The 22,667-nt window shown below is 38.7% G+C and overlaps 2 protein-coding genes across 3 annotated transcripts; both read left to right on the forward strand.

Annotated features, from left to right (window-relative positions):
* Nucleotides 1-235: 235 nt before the first annotated feature.
* On the forward strand, nt 236-2,757 carry pigv (phosphatidylinositol glycan anchor biosynthesis, class V). The gene is made up of 3 exons (XM_057340206.1): nt 236-581; nt 798-1,952; nt 2,037-2,757. Exons 1-3 carry the CDS (start codon nt 492-494, stop codon nt 2,343-2,345), a joined length of 1,554 nt encoding a protein of 517 aa, XP_057196189.1. The 5' UTR covers nt 236-491; the 3' UTR covers nt 2,346-2,757.
* An 89-nt stretch (nt 2,758-2,846) lies between these two features.
* zdhhc18a (zinc finger DHHC-type palmitoyltransferase 18a) lies at nt 2,847-12,450 on the forward strand. 2 transcript variants are annotated; one of them, XM_057340207.1, is made up of 10 exons: nt 2,850-3,875; nt 4,022-4,182; nt 4,304-4,453; nt 4,610-4,747; nt 6,146-6,197; nt 6,758-6,860; nt 7,018-7,127; nt 8,785-8,887; nt 9,351-9,420; nt 10,167-10,280. In XM_057340207.1, the coding sequence occupies exons 1-9, from the start codon at nt 3,637-3,639 to the stop codon at nt 9,390-9,392; spliced, it is 1,098 nt and encodes a 365-aa protein (XP_057196190.1). In that variant the 5' UTR covers nt 2,850-3,636; the 3' UTR covers nt 9,393-9,420; nt 10,167-10,280. The 2 variants fall into 2 exon arrangements, with proteins under 2 accessions (XP_057196191.1, XP_057196190.1); XM_057340208.1 differs by lacking the exon at nt 9,351-9,420 and having other exon boundaries at nt 2,847-3,875; nt 10,167-12,450.
* The last annotated feature ends 10,217 nt before the right edge of the window (nt 12,451-22,667 follow it).

Genomic DNA, 22,667 nt, shown 5'->3' on the forward strand with positions numbered 1-22,667 from the left:
GTTGAAGCAATCTACACCTAAAACGCATTTGTAATACTGCATTTTGTGTGGAAAATACTTGTTTAATAAGTGTTGAGGGCTGTCTATATATAATGAGTAATGCACCACAAAAAGTTTATAGTATCCATAGCCTGGTATACACATCTATATCTCTGGTCCGTAATACCTTTAAGATTGGGGACTTTTATTTTGACATGTAAAGAACACCACACCGGAAGTGAATGTTTCGCTCGTTTCTTCGAGAGCACTATCGCTAACTTCAGTGTCTCGGTGCGATAAATTAGAGAATAACACTAATATACAGTTCTTTAAAATGTATTTTGTTAGCATTATTTTGTTGCTTTATCAGCTACAGAAATGAAAGCATACTGCATCCGTAATTGTGCTGATTGTTTAAATTATAGATTAATCATGTCTAACGTTACTCATTTACACCTGATACTGAGATTGAACTAACACTAATTTTGTAATCGTTAAGTCTCTACCAAAATATGCCGACTTCAAACCATCGCACAGATCATGACGTGTGGACAGTTGTAAGGTTTGCCACTCTTACGCGATTGCTTTCTCTTTTTCTGCAGGTACGTATGTCAAACACAAGCGCATACAATAGCCCTAAAATTGTTTTTATAGTTAAAATATTCATGGTGTTGGATAAAAACACTTACTGTTTTTAAAATGTTTTTATATGGAATAAATAAATGCATTGAGTTGTAAATTGAGATTAGGGTGCCACCTACTGCACAAATTGTGAACTACACAAGTGTCTGTAAATGAAATCTTTGTGAATTTTGAAGGCTGTACTGAATGCGGTTGTTCCAGACCATGTTGCAGATGCCTTCAGTCCACCACGAACAGAGACCCCTCTCCTGCTTGATCCCACCATTGAAACATTACTTGGTGGCCTTAGTCGCTGGGATGCTGAGCATTTCCTCTTCATTGCAGAACGAGGTTACTTATATGAACACAACTTTGCATTCTTTCCTCTGTTTCCTGTCATTTTGCGATTATTGGCAGACATTGTACTGTGGGGTCTCTCTGGATTGCTCTCAATGCATGGACGTTTACTTGTGGCCGTAGCTATAGGCAACAGCATTCTCTTCGTCCTGAGTGCTGTGGCACTATACAAACTGAGTCGGCTGGTGCTACAAGACAGAAAACTTGCCCTTATTGCAGTCCTAATGTACTGTCTTACGCCGGCCAACGTTTTTATGGTAGCAGGCTACTCCGAGACTCTTTTTGCAGGTCTCACCTTTGAGGGCCTCTGTCTTCTAGAAAAAGGGTTCACTTTTGGATCTTGTCTTCTGTTGGGATTTGCTACCGGTGCTCGTGCCAATGGACTTGTGAATGCCGGATTTCTGCTGTACCTCACCCTGCAACGGAGGCTTGCCCATACTCGGCCTCTTAGTAAAGGAGCTATAGAGAGCAGTAGATGGTGTCATTATGCCTGGGCACTTGCTCGGTTTTTGCTGACAGGGGCATTTTACTCAGCTGTCATTGCACTACCATTTTGTTTGTTTCAGTTTTATGGCTACCAAACATTCTGCCACCCAACTTTTACTCATAAGCAGGTTCCTCCTTTGCTGCTTAATCTGGCTGAAGAAAAAGGTTACCGCGTGCCTGATGCATTGTCTCCAACACCAATTTGGTGCCAATGGCGAATTCCACTTCTCTATTCCTACATCCAAGATGTTTATTGGGACGTGGGCTTTCTCCGATACTTCCATTTAAAGCAAATTCCCAATTTTATTTTAGCACTCCCCATTGCTACTCTGGGGCTTGTAGCCTCATACACATACATAAAGGCTACCCCAGTGTTTTGTATGTATCTGGGGCTTGGAGACAAAGGAAAACATACAAAGACACATGGCTTTTATAACCCAAGAGTCTTTGTTTATGTTGTGCACAGTTCTGTCCTGCTTCTGTTTGGAGTGTTCTGCATGCATGTCCAGGTAAGACTCTTGAAATTGATAAGAACCATGTTTTACATAGGACATATGCTGGTCATTTCAACATGTTTTTTGTTGTCGTTTTAGGTGTTGACAAGATTTCTTGCATCCTCCTCACCTGTGATTTTCTGGATCAGTAGCCACCTGCTTTGTCAGTATGAACCTCTACTACAAGATGAAAATCGTTTAAACCCTGATCAAAGACAACAGCAGAAGGATCACTTAAAATCTGGGGCCAAAAGTGCGAAAGACTGGATGTGTAGCAATAATCAAATTATTTACCTTTTGATGCACTGGAGGAGTTGCTCCTTTTATACACGCTGCATCCTGGGGTATTTCATATCATACTGGTTTTTAGGTCTGGCTCTGCACTGTAACTTTCTTCCCTGGACCTAAAACGTTGTTGGACCAAATAGTTTCACTATTCATAACATTCCAATGGATATTTGAATGTTGTACAACTTGACAAATATTGTGGCAGCCAAGTTGTTTAATGAAAACATTTTTTGTCATATAGTAGTTTTCAAGTATCAAAGATTTGCCTTGCATTAAACAAAACATTGCTGGTGTGGCAAAACGTTCTATTGTTTCCAAACCGAAAATATATGCTATGCTTGACTGTTGTTATGTTTTCGCCCATGAAAGTTCAGACTGTTTTAGTTCTGAAGTAAACAGTCTGAAAAGTAAATTGAGCTTTTGATAAGAGATTGTAAACTGTCTGCAGTTTACCTCTGTTTTTATTTTTGTTTATATCACTATCTAGCTGGTTAAAAGTATGCTAACAGTATAAATAAGGGTTTGAAATGAAGTTGATGTAGTAATTTTCATTTGTTCACAGTTACACATACTAACGTTACACCCTATCCATCTGCCGTTCGCTCCCGTAAATAAGAAATCACTACACAGAGGGCGGGGCGTAACGTCCCGGAAACAATTTTTCATTGGTCGACTGAGATGCCGCTACCCTTTCGAGTTATTGGTCGCTTGGCTCAGGTAATTCTCTGCTAAGGAAGTGATTTCATTAGGGTAAACATTGTGTCGCGTCCGTCGATCAACGGGGTGTTGCATTAGCAATCAGATAGTTACAATGATCTAAACTAGATTTCAATATTAGACATTTTTCTAACGGTTGAACTACTAAATATCTTCGTCAGAGCGCCCGTGACGCGAGAAGCTGAGCGTCGTCTGCGTGACGGTTGAGTAAGTTAGCGCGTGAGGAGGAATGTCAACCGTATTAGCTTAGCTTTCTGACTTCAGTGTCATGGCGACTCATATTTTGCAAGACTGTAAACGTTATCATGTCATGAAAATATAATGAATTCGTCGGTATATTCCCTGAATTGGATATTTTGGGGCAAACGTGTGCATTGAGCGGCACATAGTGCTTTGTTGACCTCTGTTGCGGAGCTAACTTATTTTGGTAACGTTAGCTCTGCGTCCTGTAAATGGTATTGACATTTAAGTTACCTTACAAAAACATCAGAAGTCGTTTTTAAAAGACTTTATACTTATGACGGTATCACCAGCAGATGTCGTGGAAGTTCACAGCTGATAAACAGAAAGCAAAATCGTAAAAAAGCTTTCGTTTCTAAGACTGGGCTTGGTTTTAGGTTAACTGTTAGCAATCAGAAGTCGCAGTCTGTGTAATAAACAGTGTCGAATAGTACTTTCGATTACATTTTTTACAATGAAAAACTGTGAGTATCAACAAATAGACCCCCGAGCACTAACAGCATCTACCACCCGGACCCCCACCCCGTCCTGCGGGAGGAAAAGCTCCCACCGCCTTCGGAGGAAATGGGAAGTTTTTCCTGGAAAAAATCGCTTTTATTGTGATGGACGTATTATGTTATCTAGACAATGTGGTGTTCTCCCTATGACCATCTGCCTTATTTTCATCACCAGTGGCTTATTTTTTACGTTTGAGTGAGTATACATTTACACACACACACACACACACACGCGCCATTGTTTGACAATAGAGACATCTCCACCAGTTAATGTTGCTCTGACCAGCACACAAACTTACCGTAATTGTCTATGTCTTTAACTTTGTGTCTGATTTCTAACAGTTGCCCATTTCTGGTGGAGCACCTTACCATCTTCATTCCAGTGATTGCTGGGGTGTTATTTGTGTTCGTGGTCGTCACCCTCCTTCAAACCAGTTTCACAGATCCAGGGATATTACCAAGGGCTTTGCCAGATGAGGCTGCAGACATTGAGAAACAAATTGGTGAGTCCCTAACCGGAAAGAAAATTGCGACATTGTTAAAAAAGAAACGTAAGTTTAAATTTTTTGGTTGGTGTGTATGACATGAAAGTTGTTTTTAATGTACGTGTATCATGTTTTAAAGATAATTCTGGGTCCTCAACATATCGTCCACCTCCTCGCACTAAAGAGATTCTTATAAATGACCAGGTGGTCAAACTCAAGTACTGTTTCACCTGCAAGATGTTCCGTCCACCCCGGACATCCCATTGCAGCCTGTGTGACAACTGTGTGGGTAAGACAGCATCTCTTTATTGAGCATACAAAGTATTTCCACGTTTAAAGGGTAATGCCTTAACCCTTCACTTCCTCAAATGACAACTTAAGTGACTAATGAAAAATGCACAGACATTTCCTGTAAGTGACATTGCACTCTCTGTTCCCCTTGCAGAGCGGTTTGACCACCACTGTCCTTGGGTGGGGAACTGCGTCGGGAAACGCAACTATCGCTTTTTTTACACCTTCATAGTGTCACTGTCCTTTCTGACCTCCTTCATTTTTGGCTGTGTGATTACTCACCTCACTTTGCGTAAGTTGGTCCTTTCACAAAGCTTTTTACGTCACACAGAGATCAAATCTCTGCAGTTTTTGATCATGACCTGGTTTACATCTTGAAATATGGTTTGGTTTGATCTGATCACAAGTGGTCAGCTGAGGTGCACACGTCTCTAATGCATCTACTTTTACACTTGTGATTGGATTTCGAGTGAAGTGTCACACACACATGCACGTACACAAAGAAGCTTTGAGCTCACATCTCTTGTGATAAGAGATTGAGCAGGAGAAGTAGCATCATGCTAATGCAATGTACAAAAAACAGTCCCCCAAGAATTGAACTTTACACTGATCATGCGAAGGTCAAATATCATGAAAATAGCTTTCACGTGAAACAAGATGATGCTCTTGGCCTCCTGCTTCCCATATGTGGGCTGTTCTGAAAACGTGCAAAATGATTGCCAGACACAAAGTCAAAGTGTTCTGGTTCGCTAAACAAAAAATTGACTATGGCTTATGGCCACATTTTTGTTTACATTTATGTTTTCTACCTGTCATTTAAAACACTTAATTTAGCATTCAGTTCACTTTTAGTCTTGAATGCGACTGATAAGATTTACAACCTTATTTTAATCAAATAGATGATTCATATGGGAGTTTTTTTTGCTGTTGTTCAGGATGAATCGGAACAACTTCAGCGACATCTTGTAGTAGTGCCATACAACGTGGTCAAATGTGTTTTGACTACTTCCAGATGCAGTCTGAGTGATCTGATGGCAAAAGATTGTGTATTCAGGCTTGTTGAAGCCTTCTCCCCAACAAAACTAAGGGTTAGCAATGTTAGCAATTTATCTCAGCGAGAGACATGCTAACTTAGTTTAAACTCAATTAGGATCACAGCGGCGGCGAGTTGAAGTGAATGATTTGCATTTGCTTGCATCCTCTTGTCTCTCCTATGCTAAAACATGCCTGTGCTTAAAATGGTCTCCATTAGAATTGTTATATGCTATTATTAATATTGTATGCTAGTTTAACGTGACAGTTTATATGACATTGCTAGTCTTTTGAATGGTCACATCTAAGCCTGCCGCAAATGACACAAAATTAATGTATAAATTCTATATGAAGTTAATGTATTTTTTAATGTAACAAAAAAATTATGTAAATAGTAGTCACTGTACTGTTTACTAGTCTCGTATCTTTACAGTATTAACATTGTAACACTTCATTAACATTGTTTTTTGTGATCAAATCACCTGAAACAGGTAAAGTAAACAGACTGTAAACAGGTCTGTGATGTACTGTCAGTGGGGGCTTTGGACACAAACCTTTGAATTAAAATGGCACCAAACCTGTAAATATTTAATTTTCTTGGAGCAAAAACGGATGATAGTGATGTCATTGTACAGTAACTCTTTTTTTTCGTCAACAGGATCACAACGTGTGAACGGCATCATCCAGGCAGTACAGGAGACTCCAGCCAGATATCCTTTTTGTTTTACATTTATGCATTTACATATTACATTATGCATTTGGCAGATGATTTTGTCAGTTATTTTATGCATTTTATCAGTATGTGTGTTCTCTGGGACCTAAAATCCTGACATTTGCACAGGACCGTTATTCATACCTCTGTCCATCCCTTGGTATGCGTGTTTCTTCACAACCCATCCCTAAAAACACAAAAGAAAGGTTAACAGTGTTTACTTTGTGTTTACAGAACCATTGCTGTAGGTTACGCCATTGTCCTAATCCCTTTCATCACTAATCAGTTTATAAGACTCGCCACACCCTGCCTTTCTCTCAGCATGCCCAGAGTTGCCACTACATGCAGGTGTCCAGCATCTTTTCAGGTTTGCGGTTGAAGGCCACAGGTCTGGATGACCTCCGAGAGATATTTTTGGTTGATGGCCACAGGGTCTGGCAGAATGACAATACAAGCAAATGGGATAGATTTCGACAGATGGCCCTTTAATAACTTTTGTTTTACTATTGGACATCAACACACTATACAGCTGATTTGCACCCTTAACCCTTCCTGCACTATTGCGGAGCTGGTCATTTGCTTCTTCTCCATCTGGTCCATTCTGGGTCTGTCAGGATTCCATACTTACCTGGTGGCCTCTAATCTCACGACTAACGAAGATGTAAATATCACAAAGATTGCTCATTTAATCAGCCATATAAATGTATATATTAGAATATTGAATTATACAATGGTAATTTCTATAAAAATGTAATCAATTTTTTAATGCAAAGATTACAGTCAAATTGAATAACGCTTCTTGTTTTTGATATATGTAGATCAAAGGCTCTTGGTCCAGTAAAAGAGGGGAAGAATCAGGGAATCCCTACAGCTATAACAACATCTTCACTAACTGCTGTATGGTGCTGTGTGGGCCCGTGCCTCCCAGGTCAGTACATCATAGGGCTTTTCACACTTGAAATCATTAACCCCGGGTTATTCTAAACCCCAGGTAAACAGAGTCTTGGGTTATCTGTTTCATGTTTCACACTGCTTATAATTTACCAGAGGTTAAGAGATAACCCTGGGTATTCATAACCTGACAATTCCCACTGTACATCACTAAATCCTGGGTTAACATTCTTATTTGCGGAGTCAACAGTCATGATTGGATAAATACTGCAGCGTCAAACTGACTGAATAAAAATAGTGCGTGGTCCCTTTAAATAAACGAATACCTTGTTTCGCATTCGAGAAAAAATTACGCCTCGCAAATCCTTTTTGGCTGTTTTAAGCCTCCTAAGACGTTACTTGCTCAAATAAATAAAAACCTCAAAAGATTGTTTACACGGCACACACGGAGTTTCTGTGACTGTACACAGCTTGTGAAATGAGGTAAGCGCTGTTCAGTTTTTGATTGGATGTCTGTTGCGAAGTGTCTGCTCGTATCATTCTACCCCCGCTTCGTTTCACACTGAACACGTTTGGCACCGCAATGCAGTGTTAACCCTGCAAAAGCGGTGCTAACCTTGCTTTCATAACCCCAGGTAAAATGAAGGGATAACCCCGCTTCAAAATTACAGGTGTGAAACATTTGTTAACCTGGGGTTGAAAGCAGGGTTTAGAATGAAGATAACCCGGGGTTAAGCGCAGTGTGAAAAGCCCTCATGTGTATTACATTTCGTGGTAAACATCATGGCAGAAAGTATTTTTAGTATCAACCAACCTCTTAAGATACAAAGGTCAGTGTATGTGATTAAAGGGATGTTCACCCAAAAATGAAAATTCTGTCATGATTTACTCGTCTGTAGTTGTTCCAAACCTGTATAAATTTTCTTTGTTTGGTTGAACACAGAGAAAGATATTTGGACGAATGCTTGTAACCAAACAGTTCTTGTACCCCAATGACTACCATAGTAGGTCAAATAACAATGGTAGTCAAAGGTGCCCCAGAACTGTTTGCTGTCCTTCATTATTCAAAATATCTTCTTTTGTGTTCAACATAACAAAAAAATTATGAAGTCATTTTTCCTACTATGGTAGTCAATGAGGGCCATGAACTGTTTAGTTATTTACATTTACATTTACATTTATGCATTTGGCAGACGCTTTTATCCAAAGTGACTTGCATTGCATTATACTATACATTTGTTTTCCAAGTATGTGTATATGGTAGTATTGTAGTATATGGTTACAAGCATTCTTCCGAATATCTTTCTCTGTGTTCATTAGAACAAAGAAATTTATACAGATTTGGAACAAATCGAAGGTGAGTAAAAGATGACAGAATTTGTATTTTTGGATGAACCGTCCCTTTAATGGAGATTATGCATAAAAACAGGATTTTAGTGTGTAACCTATTAGTAACATATTTGCAACTTTTGCAATGATGATGTAAGGATATAGTTAGAAAAGCTGATTTATAACACTGAAGTGGTTATTTTTACAACTCTATGCATTGTCTATACTTTTCAAGCAGGGTTAACACTTATTTACTGTCAACATTCATGTCCATTTTAAGTATTTAATATGAAGAAGAGTTTTTAGTTAAGAATTCATGATATGAGAAGCAAAAATCTGACTCCTCATGCTACCTTGTTCTGAAGCTTGATCGACAGACGAGGCTTTTTGCCTTCCGATGACGCACCTGGAACAGTCACCTCTGATGCTGATCTGCCTTCTTTCATGGCCAAAAATGACCCAAACATGGTAAGAACGCCACCTGCTGGCCTGCATGGCATCGGTGTTTGAAAGGATGACTTTTAAAATCATTTTAATGCGTTTTTAAAGCATTTTTATAGAGAAATGATTGTGCCTTTGGTCACCGTATCAATTATTCAGTTTTCATTCTTTTTAAGAAGTTAATCATTTATTATATTTTGGTGTGTGTTGCTCAAATAAGTAATTGGGATATTGTTCATTAGTCTGATTTTAGGGAGTTGTTGTTCTGTGATGATTGTAGTATTCCTACATGCTTAACATTTAGACACCTTGGTCAAAGCTTGGCCAAACTCATTCTGAGTATTCATTCATCACAGACAGAGAAAGTAGTAAAAGCAGTGTCTTTTATGATTATAGCCTGGAATTTTTAGCATATTTAGGTCAGGTCATTGTGTTTTTTGACATGTACTTGTATCAAGCCCTGATGTATTAAGATATAAACCTCACACAGGAGGAGAACTGTCAGGAGTTTGCTCTCTCATGTACTGCCTGATGACCCTGCAATCCTGTGAAGTTTGATGGTAAGGGTGTGTCAGGGCTGCTTGCATGCCATTCCGTAGCCTCCTCGTGGCTCTTTGGGCGTTATTCTGCTTTTTATTTACACTGTTTGCTTGACTTTCATTCTTTGCTTTGAAACCACAATCATGAGACACGTTTGTTATGAGAGAGGAAATTGTTAGGATGGTTTTCTGCTCTCTGTTCCCATTCCGCTCCTGGTGTGTCGAGTGTTAGCCGACATCTGTTTTCACTCCATCTCGTAATGGTCATGCGTTCATACATTAGTGCTGTCTTCAGAGATCGGCAGTTTTTCCTATATTATGTCATTGTTTCCTACTTACCGTGTCATCACGGCTCGGCCGTGCTTATCTCGTTGTCACCCGCTCTCTGGGGATTCTGTTGACTGTGGTCATGGGCTTTGTAGATAATGCTCATTGCAGTGTACTTATCATGCACAAATGTTCCGCTCGTCCATCTGTCATGATGCATGTTCATCCTAATATGTAGGAAGTCTTTTCATTCACTACTTGAGTCCCCAGGAGATCCACGCTGTATCATCCTGAGCTCATGGACCATTTTTTTTCCAACTAACTTCTTTCTTTTCCATCCTCTGGCATCATGCTCTGTATTATATTGCTGTATTGTCTAACATCAACTAGTCCTTTTAACTACCCAAAACAATAACATTTTCCTCCAATTGATGGTTCTGATTTTCCTTGTAAGTGTCTTTGATTGTTTATAATATTCATACGTTACCTTCTTTTTGCAGTGCACACAAGGCACAAAGGAGTTTTTAGAATCCGTGGCGCATTCCACAGTGATCCAGAGCACCTGTGCTCCGGGCGCGCCCAAGACCACCCCGGTGACCCAAGAAGGTGTACTCGGTACCATCACTGTTTCTTCCCCCAGCAGGCCTCCCCCTACCGGCTGCACTGCCTGCCAGGCCCAACGCCCAATAAACACATCCTGCTCTCAGAGAGGGAGCAAACAGGCTGATCTTCACACCCACAATCCCACCATACGTCTACCCAGTCCTCCGTACACCTTTAACCACAGAACACTTGTACTAAGTGACGCTCCTGACGTGGGTTTTATTCCACTGCACTGAGCGCTATGTATCTGCCACCAGCAGCCTTGTGCAAATATTCTCTTCTCGGTTTCTTACCACTGAGAACAGCGTCACACTGTTTGAGGAATTGTCAACCGTTAATACTCAGGAGTCTCTCAGGAAATACGCCATCAATCGACAGATGAGAATGGGTCTTTCAGGAGATGCTTTGTTTTCAGTCATTTTGCACAAAATTGTCACCGGATGAACAGTGTTTTTCAGAACCCTGAGCCATTTTCAGCCTTTTGCCATATTGCTTAGACTGAATGCAATAATAATATGCTTTGAAGGGTTACCTTTTTTCTAAGAAAAGCCTTGCGTCTTAGTCACAAGGCATGCTGTGCTTGTGTTCATTTTGTATGGCGTTAAAGCCCTTCTACAATATTCATTGGTTTAAAAGTATTTATACCAACAGGCAAATAGATAGAAGAGCTTTTTTGATGGTGTATTGGAGAGTTCGCTGTTAAAGTGTTAGATTTCATTTATATACGGTGTACGCGGTATGCTGTTACTGTTTTTCAGGGGTTTTAACCTCCCGTATAATGTTAGGGCTTATTGTGTTACAGTGTATTAACTGCTTAGTATTTCTCTTTGTGTCATAGTGTAGAATTTTTAACCATTTCAGTTTTGTTTGGGCATACAACCAAACGTATGCACCTCTGACTTCAATTGAAAGGGACATTTCATCAGAAAATGAACATTTTATGTCATTTACTCATTCACGTTTTGACTTTAACCCTGTGGCACACATGAGAAGATATGAGGTTGGTCCCCAAAATTCTGCCCAATATCTCCTTTGGTGTTCTAGAAATGATTTGTAATAACATGAATAAATTATATCATATCCATTATCTGTGCCGATTACAATACTGTACAGAGCAGCACAGACCACAAAACTTGTGTGACTGATTGGAATTTTACTGTGATTTTTCTACGTTAAAGTGCTGTAAAGATGTATTAAATATCAAATACAACAAGGGCGCAATGACAGTAGAAAAACGTGTGCTATTACTGTTGTAACGTTGACTCTTAACTGATATATTTGAGCAAAAATGGTTTGTTTACTACATTCATGCACTTAAATGATGGCTCTTTCTTCCCATAGCAGATTATTACATCTATGGCAGTTGCGTTCATGGTTTCTTTTTAAAGGGCTTCAAAGTGTAGATTTCCATCACAAAGTTTTCACTTTTCCTTCAATCTGCTCAAGTACAATCTGTTCGGGTGTAACGCTTTCTTATTGTACTCCTTGTTTGCATTCTGATATTCCAAGAGATTACTTAAATCATAAAGAACCAGATGAAAGGAAAGTGATATCTGTTGATAGTTAAGAACAAACATTTTTATTAAAAGCACAGTCCCAACTCAAGTACTCACGAGTACAATTAAACTAGCCATGTGTGGATTGGACATTAGGTTCATTTAAAATCCATTAGCAATTTAAAGTAGAAAATTGTAATGTCTAGATGATGATAATCCCGAAATAAAATGTAATTATTAATTAATTGCAAAAACATAGTCGACCAATGTATGTGGATGATTGTGTACATAAATTTCACTGTTTTTGGCCTCTGTAGTATTTCTTGTCTTTATATTGGTGGGTTAAAGACGTGATTGTTATTATTAAAGTTTTGTTTCTAAGATTGAGAGCAGAGCTATTGTAACTGAAACCTTTTGCCTTCAGATTAATGGATAACCGGTGCAATATGGATTATTTCCATTAGAATTACGAGAGCCATCGAGAGTCTGGCACAGTGCATTTGATGGCTATGTGTTCAAAACTAGACCTTAAATAGAATAGATTATCACTGCCAGACGTGTCGGAGGGAAGATACAATTATTTTTACATTTTGACTTACATGTTGTATTTTTGTCCTTTATTCCATCTCAAGGGTGTAAGTGAAAGTATGTGAGGATGAGGAAATAAACAAATGTCATTTTTAGATATGGGCATGTGATTGCTTTGTGCATGGTTAAAACAATGCAGGGGTTTTTTGTTTGAAAGTTACACAGAATCATTTGTTCTGTTTTAAGGAAGACAAACTGTCATAACAGTTGTTTGTCATGTGCCACAGTATATCTGGTAGTATTCATTTAAACAGTAGATGGCACAGTTTTCCACCTCTTCTGCATGAATTAAATGAGGACATTGTTTTTCCTGGAGCTATTATTAATAGCCTTATCAAACATTTCACATTCATAATACTTGAGCTATTTTGGACATGTCAGAACGGGTTCGCCTTTCATGCACATTGCAAAGATCCGATGCGGAGTTATTACTTAGTCAGCTTGACTGTTTTGGCTGTACCTCTGGGACCTCAAGCTAACACTTACTCTGGTTTGATGTAACTTTTGCAAATTGAAATCAAGGAAATGCATATTGCTGGGGTTTCTGCATCCTCTTTCTCTAAACTATGGCCAACATGGTTTTTTAATCAAGATTTGGGAACGATAGAGGAGGAAAATATTAGCAAAAGTTGAAGTTTGCTTTTGTCTTTGTAGTAAAACCAACAGTATATTATTCCCAATGAAAGGAATCTGGGTGTCTGTCATTGAAAGGACTCTGGGTCAAGCTAATAATCAGATGATGAAGTTATCAACTTGATGTGCGGCTTTGGGTTTTTCTGTTTTGCTTTGTTGTTACATGTCTGGTGGAGTCATGTTCTAAAGATGATAAGTGTCTTACTCTTATCCGTTTGCAAAAAAGTTAAGGTGTGTGTTGGTTATAAAACACAGCCTGACCGCTCTCTATAGACTTTTGGACCTTTTAAGACCACTTTATATGGACAGAACAAGATCGCAATTAGCTTTTTTCAGATTTACAAAGAGTTTAATTATGTTTTCTATTCCTCAATAGCAAGTCATAAGTAGTAATACTTTTCAACATATTGGTGTTACGTATTGTTTGGAATTTCATTTCAGCCTGACTTCAAAAGCTCACCCCATGTTATGTTTTTCTTTTTTTTACATTAGCTAAGCCTTAACAGCAAGCTTACAGCCATAGATTTACAGGCCTATAAAAATATGAAGGCAAGGTTTCTCAGCATCTGTGTCTAATATTACCATTACCACATGTCAAAAAACCATTTACAGGTCAAAAGTGTTCTGTATCCATTTTCCATTAATTTTTAAATGGTTGTTTTCACCTCTTTTTAAATCATTTCAGTTTATTGTTCATTTTTAATCCTCTCAGTTTTGATGCCTGTGAGCATTCTAAATCGGTAGGTCTAAAGTGTAGTTTGAATTATTATGCACTGGTTATTTTGTTTATGCAAAATCAAAGTTGTTCAATTTTAAACCATTATCAAATTGTTTCTGATTTCTTGCACTGGATTTCACGGAATGATAAATCACAGTTAACCAAGAAATGTTCCATAGTCCTCTGAATTCTACAAAGGCATTGCTCTGGTCAGATGAAAAGGGCAGCGTTTTATAGTAGATGTCAAACCATTGATGTATAGGGCAAAACCGTAATGCTCTTCAGATGGATACTGGGTTCAGTACAAAGGGCTTATCCTATATGCAGAGACTTGAACGTGTAGCCCTTCAAAGATGTGAGTTTATGCCCTATTCCGTCTGATTCATTGTAAGCCGGGAAAGCAAGCCTGCATTGATTTAGGCATGGCTTGTGAATAGTCAAGATTCTTTAATTCAAAGCTGAAGAGTTGCATCTATCCAAACTCCAAGAATTTCTTGGCCACCATTGACTACAATAGTAGGAAAATTACAATGGTTATCAAAAGTTCCCAAGAACTGATTTCCCACATTCTTCAAAATATCTTCTTTTGTGTTCAACAGAACAAAGACATTTATAAAGCCATTTTCCTGCTATGGTAGCCAAGAACTGTTTGGTTACAAGCATTCTTCTAAATATCTTTCTCTTTGTTCATCAGAAGAAAGAAATGTATACAGATTTGGAACAACTCGAGGGTGAGTAAAGTAACATTTGAACTGTGCCGCATCTGCAGCTACTTTAAAAAGGTGATCATTAGGAAAGATTTGAGTTATGTGCCTTTTCTCACCATTTCATGTAATGTAACAACAAGGTCTCATCATAAACTTGATTTATGAATGGTGAACAAACACTGTTAGCTTGAGGGCACGGCGCTGTGATTATTGAACTTCCCAGGATCTCAAATTTAGCATGATATTGATAGCGTGGCATTTAGGCAATGCCTTTCTACTCAAGAATTTGAATTGGTTTCCATAAAGAGTGCTGAGAGGGAAATACTATAAACCCAGCGATTGTGGCATCGCAGGAGGGCGAAGTTTCGCCTTACAGTGTGTTCACGTGTCAAAAGAGCACCTCATTCAAACACATGGAGAAGAAGAAAAGGGGAATGTATAGGTTTATGGTATTTGTTCACAGCTTCTGTGTTGCTTATCAAATCATTCACAAAAACAGATGCTCACTCTATAAGTTCTTAAACCAAGTGAGACTGAGAGGAAATACTCATATACGGATGAGCCTTAAGCAACACACCACTTTCTTCTTCCCTCAGATTTAATTTGCTTCACGATGCCCTGCAGGAGGTTGGAAAAGCCTTGACTCCATCGGCTGCCTTTGCTAATGAACGGGGCACATATGTGGGACAAAGGTAAGCCACGGTGTAGAGGGCAACGCTTGTAACAGACTTGTTAATGGCTTCAGCTCAGAGCTTCCTCAAATCGCCCTTCACTCGTAATTGGATCAGTAGCTCGGCAGGTAAAGGATTAGACCGAGCTGGCTAATAGACAGCGAGTTGCATTTACTCACAGTTCTCAGATACGTTCTCCTCATGTTGCGGTGCCCATTGGAACCGGATGGTCCCTCGGGCCACGCAGGCATTTATGTCCTCTTTTACCAAACTTTTTTTTTATGGTTTAGTTTTTTATTTTAGGCTTTAAGGTTGAACCGTTCGCTCCTTTATGTTCCAATGGACCACCCACACACTTTGCATGCCCCTGCTATGTACTGTCCAAGGGTGAAGGTTTTTTTTAGTCAAATAATTGCACTGAGGTTGTTACCCGGCTGTGTCTACAGAACATATAGCTGTTGCAATGCAGGGAGATTCTCTACTGTTAGATGGGACACTTTCCGGGAATGTGGTACAGTTTGATGCAATATCGTTTCCTCTTCCTTTTTTAAGCAAAAGAGTCACAAAAACATGGGTTTGTTGGTGTGAGAACTGTTATAAATGTTAAATAAGCTCACATACAGTAACATAAATGTTTTCGTGTTTTTCAGTGGCTTTGAACGTGGCCCGTTTCAACAGAATTTTAGGTTGTATCTATAGGTCAAACAATTCATCGCATCCAGAATAAAAGTTTGTGTATAAATATATGTCTATGTACTGTGCATATTCATTTTGTATTTATAAACACACACACGTGTATACAGTATATATATATATACACGTATATATACAAAATTAATAAAAACAGTACACAGTGCAGACATATATTATGTAAACGCAGAGTTTTATTCTGGATGCGATTAATCGCGATTAATCCTTTGACAGGTCTAATTTATATTCAAATGTCCTACAAATGTCCCATATTTAATATTTTGATATACGCAGCAAATGGCGCCAATTATATAAATGTAGGCTATATATTCACATGTTTAGGTCCTAAAATATTTTGACCTCCTGAGGCTGATGATCAACATTTCACCCAGCCAGAAGGGAGAAAGAAGCCCTATTTTGTTCTCTTTTGTTAGATGAAGAAGTGTTCATAAATTACTCTGTTCTTAGGACCTTGAGGTGCTCTGAATCTTTTTAATGGCTTCTGGTATTCATCAACCATGGCATGATTGTGCTAAATGTTAAGGACTGTTGGATTTTATTGAAATGAGTACAATAAAGGTTTTTGGCAATATTGCAATACAGATAACACTTTAAGCACAAAGTGCTTTGAGATTCTTTGTATAGCATTGGAAAGTGCTCTCAGCTAAAAACGTGCAGTGGAAAGTCTTTGGTTTGTTAGGAGGTCAGACTTTATCAGAGTCCTGTAATCCCACATCTTTTGCAGATAGGCTACCTCTTCATCTTGTTTTTTACCATAGCTGGACCGCAAACTTATCTGCACTTTTTTTCTCTCCATAGCAAGTGTCAACACAACTGTTGACATTTGTGTAAATTCTGTGTGAAGGTAGAGAGATGATGCTGTTCAGAAGCTTAAAGCATTTGACTTTTCTTTCATGCATGGGAAAAATGGGAAAGCATAAAATGTTGCATGTTAGAACTCATAAATCTAAGAGCATAGTGACACATTAAACAAACTCCTTTTGCGTCCAAAACAATCTCCTCACCGTCATAAACCCTGCAAAATCCCCATAAAACCATGCACTGTTGAAAGGTCGACTTCCACAAGACCTAATGTAGGAGAGTGGTGTGCAGTCCACCGTGGTGCAATGTGACGTCTTTGTTTGCCTGGTTACTTCTCTCTTAGATTTAGGACGTATGACATAAAATCGGTTGATAGTATATACCGTGACTGATAAATGTGTTTATCAGCGAGGCAGTGACGAAATGGGTTACATAACTTGCCAGTGAACGCTACCTGTTAGATCGTCATAAATGTAATGCTAAATTAATCTTCTGCATTTGTTGGTGATTATTGCTTCTGGTTTGGTACACTTTAATTCACAAAAATCCTACAATGTTGTCTCTCAAAAGCGTGCATGCTTTTTCGTCACTTCCACAACGCATGCATTTTTCTCTCTTTTAAAATAGAAAACTCGTGCATAGATGGATTTTTCTGACGTCTGGTCAACAGGGGTTTAGTCAAATATAATAATAACAAAAATAACTTTATTTTTATATAGCGCCTTTAAAGCAGCTTCTCAGGGCACTTTACATAAAAACAGAAAACGAAATACACATGAAATCAACAATACAAAAGTAAAACAATAAAACCATCAGAAAAACGCTATCTCGAAAAAACATGTTTTAAAAATACTTCAAGACTGAGCATCTCTAATATGGGAGGGAACAGCATTCCACAGTCTCGGAGCACAGGAAGAGAAAGCCCTGTCACCAATATCTCGAAGGCGTGTCTGTGGAACAGTCAAAAACCCAGCCTGAGATGAACGCAAAGTACGCCCAGGAGTATATAGGGAGTCAAAAGTGCTGAGAGATACTGGGGGGCTAGACCATGAAGTGCTTTATACGTGAGCATACAGATTGATAAACAGATGATTCAATATATTAGTAATATATTTTCTGAGCATTTGTATTTCAAGTTTTTACTGAAAATAACACCCATAATGCTGGAATTGCCTGATTGCTGAATCCCTCTGTGTACAAGGACCAAACGGCCATCCACCCCCTCAACTCATGCTCTTACGCTATGCATATAAATGCATTCAGTGACATCTGATTCATTCACAAGCATGGTTGACATGGCAACATACGTAGATATCTGTACATTATTTTAAAAACCGTGTGTGTCAGGAGGGATCACAAACTGACATCACAACGTAGTAAACGGATTCTGAGTCAATCCCAGCTTACTCATGTCTTCCTTATTAAATTCATTTAATGATGTTTGAGATATGTGAAAGAGGTTAGTAAAAATGATCTAAACAACCTTCAGATCACTAACCAAAGCGAAGGCTCGTGATTTCATGGATAAAACTATATAATGTTTGAGCACTGCAGGAAAAGGTTACCCGAATTTGTATATACCCATGAATACTAAGCTTTCAAATAGAGAAGAAACATTAAAGTTGAAGCTGAGGACTACAGCGTGGCATTACAAGAATAACAACTGAGCCACCTTCAAATGTCCAACTGTTGTGGATCATTGAGGTTTGTCTTGGATCTGTTGTCACTGCTCTTTACTTGTGGGCACTAAAGATGGAACCCAGTTCTTTAAATCATAGTATCTCACTGTTTTCATTGGCAGGTCATGAGCTGTCATTATGGACTAAAAAAAATGTTGGCAGTAGCATCTTTTTGCTTTCAGCAGATAGAGTGGCAGCTGTATAAAGATGGATGTGCTCTCTGATGTATAATCTGTGGAGGGACGCTGAATGCGTGTGACCATCTATAGCATCCCTAAAATATTCATCGGAGCCTTGCTCGTGAGAGAGAGATGCAGGTTTGAGAATCTTTCATTCTCCATTATTTCGACTGATACGCAACTTGAATTAGTCCGCTTAAATTGTGCTAGAAAATGTACCAGACTGTTTCTTTAGTCTATTTTACTCTTTATCATCCAAAAGATAATGTCCAAAGTGGAGAAAATGTAAGTGGAGAGTGTAAATCATTATATTGATAAAAATTACTAAAATGATGGCAACTTACTGAGATATTAAAGCCTTACACCTATACCCCTAACCTTACCCTAAACCTAAACTTTATGAATAAAAATTAATTTTAAGTTTTACATCAATTTTATTTTAAAAAAGCCTTTATGATCTGTTATGTAATTGAAAAATTAATAGAGCCTTTTCAGTGAGAGGTGGGTTAGAACCCTGGTCTCCAGTGCCAAGTTATACAGACTTTACACCTTCCATCACTAGAGATGCTGTTAGAAATAGTGTCGTTCTTAAACTTTTTCTATTCCGATCACATATTGGTGGGTGGAGCTAGTGCAAATAATCTCTGCCAACAAGGCGGGCTATTTGTACTCAGTGTAAATAGACACTCCGTAAAATTTTAGCCACCAAAAACTTCAATGATCTTAGAGGTCCACTGTGTATTTTTTTGGAGGATCTGTTGACAGAAATGCAATATAATATACATAACAATGTGTTCAGAGGTGTATAAAGACCTTACGTGATGAAGCGTTATGTTTTTATTACCTTAGAACGAGCTATTTCTCTCTACGGTGGAGTGAGCCATTGGTTGCAATTCGCAACCTCACCACTAGATGCCGCTAAATTTCACACACTGGACCTTTAAGTCTCAACCAGAACAATTTATTATTTAATTTCTGAATGCATTTCACTGTGTCCAGTCTGACTGTGCTGCTGCCAGTAAACGCTGAACACTTTTTCACATCTGTGAGGCTGAATTCCAATGTGGCAGATGATTCTGGAAAGCAAGTCAAAGCTTTTTGCTGCAGGCGTTGTTGGGTTTATACTCGGTTCAGCTTCACCCCACATACAAATTCAGGATTAGATTTGCAGCTTCAGTCATGCACACTGGGTTGTCTGAGCACCAACACTTTTTTTGTTTTGTTCATCTTCGAGAACAGTCTAGAAGGAGTTGCTTTAGATTTGGGACACATGCTGATCTATTCACAGTGTAGATCACATTTTCAGTCTTTGGCAGAGAAGCACTCGTCCGTATTTAGATATGCCAGCAATGCATGAAATGTTTCCACATGAAGTTTTGGATTGACATAGGCCAAGACAGAGCATTCGGATTAAATAACAGACAGGTTTATTATAATGTTTTGTTAACAGGACAGTATAGCATACATTGGAGCTGCAATGGAAGTAACAGATGACAGTTTTTTGCGTTCTAGAGGATTCCTCTGGTGGTGAAGCGGAAAATTCTGGTCTTTAGTATTCAACCGTTGCTTCTCTTGTTCCGCCTCTGCAGGGACCCAGGAGAAATATAGAATTTCAGATGAGGGTTTGTTGCGTAACTCCTGATATGGTTATGGCTGGGGTTTGCTCACCAATCTGGGATGTTCCGTTCCGGGGAGACCCTGAATATATTCTTAGGTACACCACCCCCCGCCCCCTTTACAAAGGGATCAGATTCCCAAGTGCATTTGAATGCGATTTAAATCCATTCAAGCCGCTTTTGAAATTTACTGCATTTGTAATCGAATCCAGTATATTAAAATTCAAAATATTGTATTTTTACTACTACAAATGTCTGTGACAAATGACAATACCAGAATTTGGATGCATTTCATTCATGTGCAATTATATCCAGTTATATATCGCTGCTGTCCTTCTGACACCTCGTATCTCCATATTTTGCGATTTTATTAGTCACCCTTTGTCTTTGTCACTGGGTTTTGCATTTGTAACCAATAAAAAGTATTAAAAGGTGCTTGTCAAGTTTTGACAATACAGTATTTCATCATTTAAAAAGTACAGTGTTTTACCATTCCCGGAAAACCAGCGAATTTGGACATCCGAGGTTTCGGAAGACAGCGACGATATCTAAGCCGTTCTATGTAACACCCTCAAAAATATGCCCTTGAAAAGGAAAAAAATGCTTTTAGAGAGTGCCTTTTGTATGCACCATAACTTACATTCGTGAATATACACCCACGCGTTTAGTTTCCCCTGCGACATACAAATTCAGATGTCCTTGCGCAACAACAGGCCTGGCAGTAAATCTGACCCTTGTTCTTAAAAGAGCAACATAACGAAGCTTAGAGCATCCACCCCTCTACCTATAAGTGCCACCAAGCCACAATCTTTCATTGTGCTCAGCTTCTTTACCTTATAATTATGTAGGCAGGCAGCATTACCTGAGAATAGTTACATAAATAAATACATGTACTGTATATATAATCTTTGTTAATGAAGTAGAACATGCAGGTGGCACACCTGGCCATCCGTGACGCAAGTCTAAAGCAAACATACCAGTATAAGCTGTTAATCACAAAGGGAGGTCACTTAAAGAGTTGTGTGTGTTAGATGGACTGTATGAAGATTATAAAGGGTTGGGCTGTTTCTTTTGTCTGTTTGGTTTCACCAAGTATTTGGGTTTTGTGCACCTTGACCAGGTATTCAAGACACTTACTAAACAGTGCTAATGGACTGCTGTTGTGTTTTTGGTTGTTCAATTGTAACCACATGAGACAAGCTGATCATGTTGCTTCAGCTGCGTTTAAGTGACTGTTTCTTTCGAGCAACATCACAGTACCGTAAAAGTCCTGGAGTCAGCGAGAATGCGTTTTTTGAATCGCACATACTGCTAAGCTTACATAACACAATCCCAGAAGTTGAACAGCCTCATGGGACTTCCAGATAAGAACTTGTGGATCTCATCAAACATTGACAGGAGCAAAGCCTACAATAGAATACAAATGGCCTAGTAACACCAAAACTATAAAACAGATTGGTGTTGCCATGAGGAATGATTGATCTGCATCAATATTTTTCTCTGTTGAGATTCTTTTTTTTACGCAGTTAAAAATGATTAAAATTATACTGTATGACTTTTCCTATAGGTCATAGACTATTTAAAGGTCCAGTGTATGAAATTTAGCGGTATCTAGGGGTGAGGTTGCAAATTGCAACCAATGGCTCACTCCACCCCTCCTTTTTGGAGCAGTACGACAGATGACACAGGGCTAAGATGTTGTCAAGTTTTCGCTTCTTTGCTGAAGGAGATAATGTATTTAGCAAACGCGCTTTGTAGAGCAGTTTGTCCGTTTAGGGCTACTGTAGAAACAACATGGCGAATTCCATGCAAGGGGACCCACGGTCTATGTAGATAGAAATAGCGCGTTCTAAGGTAATAAAAACATAACGCTTCATTATGTAAGATCTTTACACCTCTGAAGACATAGTTATGTTATACTGCATTTCTGTCATTAGATCCTCTAAAAAATTACACATTGGACCTTTAAAGATATACACTTATTCACAGTTTTTCAGCTGTGCAGTTTTCTATTGTCATGTCCAGACAGTGTATTTTGACACATGAGGAAGTACAGTTTTTGAAATGATGGATAGCCAAAACTCTCTCTGGATAGCTCTTCCAATGGCAGTATTATGTAACTGAATGTCATTGGTATTGCTAATCTGCTTTTTCTGTTATATTCTCAAAGTATGACACCAAATTCTATGTACTCGTCATTATTGTGTCAAGCCTTACTTAATCACTTTAATTTACAGCCTTATTTTGCATGGGGACATCAGTCTTGTGACATTCTCCAGGCTTTGTGTCATGCTAGTAAAGAAGCTGTACATTCTTTCTGTCTTACATGGACCTTACGCCTGATATAGCAAAGGTCACGCAGAGGCAAAAGCAGCCTTGTTTGTCATTTTCTATTTATTACATGCAGCGAGTTTTGATGAACAGTCCTCAAGTTATGCAGTGGTACACTGCTATATTCCATACATACACTGCCCTTGTATCTATTCTTTAAATAGTTGAGTAAGTCATTGACAGGAACTAGCGACCATGAAAATCTTAATAACAGCAAGATTGAGGTTGTAAACCTCCTGTGACCTGAATTTGTTTGGCTGACCTGTTA

This window comes from Triplophysa rosa, linkage group LG8, assembly GCF_024868665.1.
Source record: "Triplophysa rosa linkage group LG8, Trosa_1v2, whole genome shotgun sequence".
Taxonomy (NCBI): domain Eukaryota; kingdom Metazoa; phylum Chordata; class Actinopteri; order Cypriniformes; family Nemacheilidae; genus Triplophysa; species Triplophysa rosa.

Excerpts from the sequence above, each read along its gene's own strand:
- pigv (XM_057340206.1), top strand. The coding sequence starts at position 492 with ATGCCGACTTCAAACCATCGCACAGATCATGACGTGTGGACAGTTGTA. Across the intron at positions 582-797 it reads TGCTTTCTCTTTTTCTGCAG|GCTGTACTGAATGCGGTTGT; the intron begins GTACGTATGTCA and ends TGAATTTTGAAG. Across the intron at positions 1,953-2,036 it reads TGTTCTGCATGCATGTCCAG|GTGTTGACAAGATTTCTTGC; the intron begins GTAAGACTCTTG and ends TTGTCGTTTTAG.
- zdhhc18a (XM_057340208.1), top strand. The coding sequence starts at position 3,637 with ATGAAAAACTGTGAGTATCAACAAATAGACCCCCGAGCACTAACAGCA. Across the intron at positions 4,748-6,145 it reads GATTACTCACCTCACTTTGC|GATCACAACGTGTGAACGGC; the intron begins GTAAGTTGGTCC and ends TTTCGTCAACAG. Across the intron at positions 7,128-8,784 it reads TGTGGGCCCGTGCCTCCCAG|CTTGATCGACAGACGAGGCT; the intron begins GTCAGTACATCA and ends CTTGTTCTGAAG.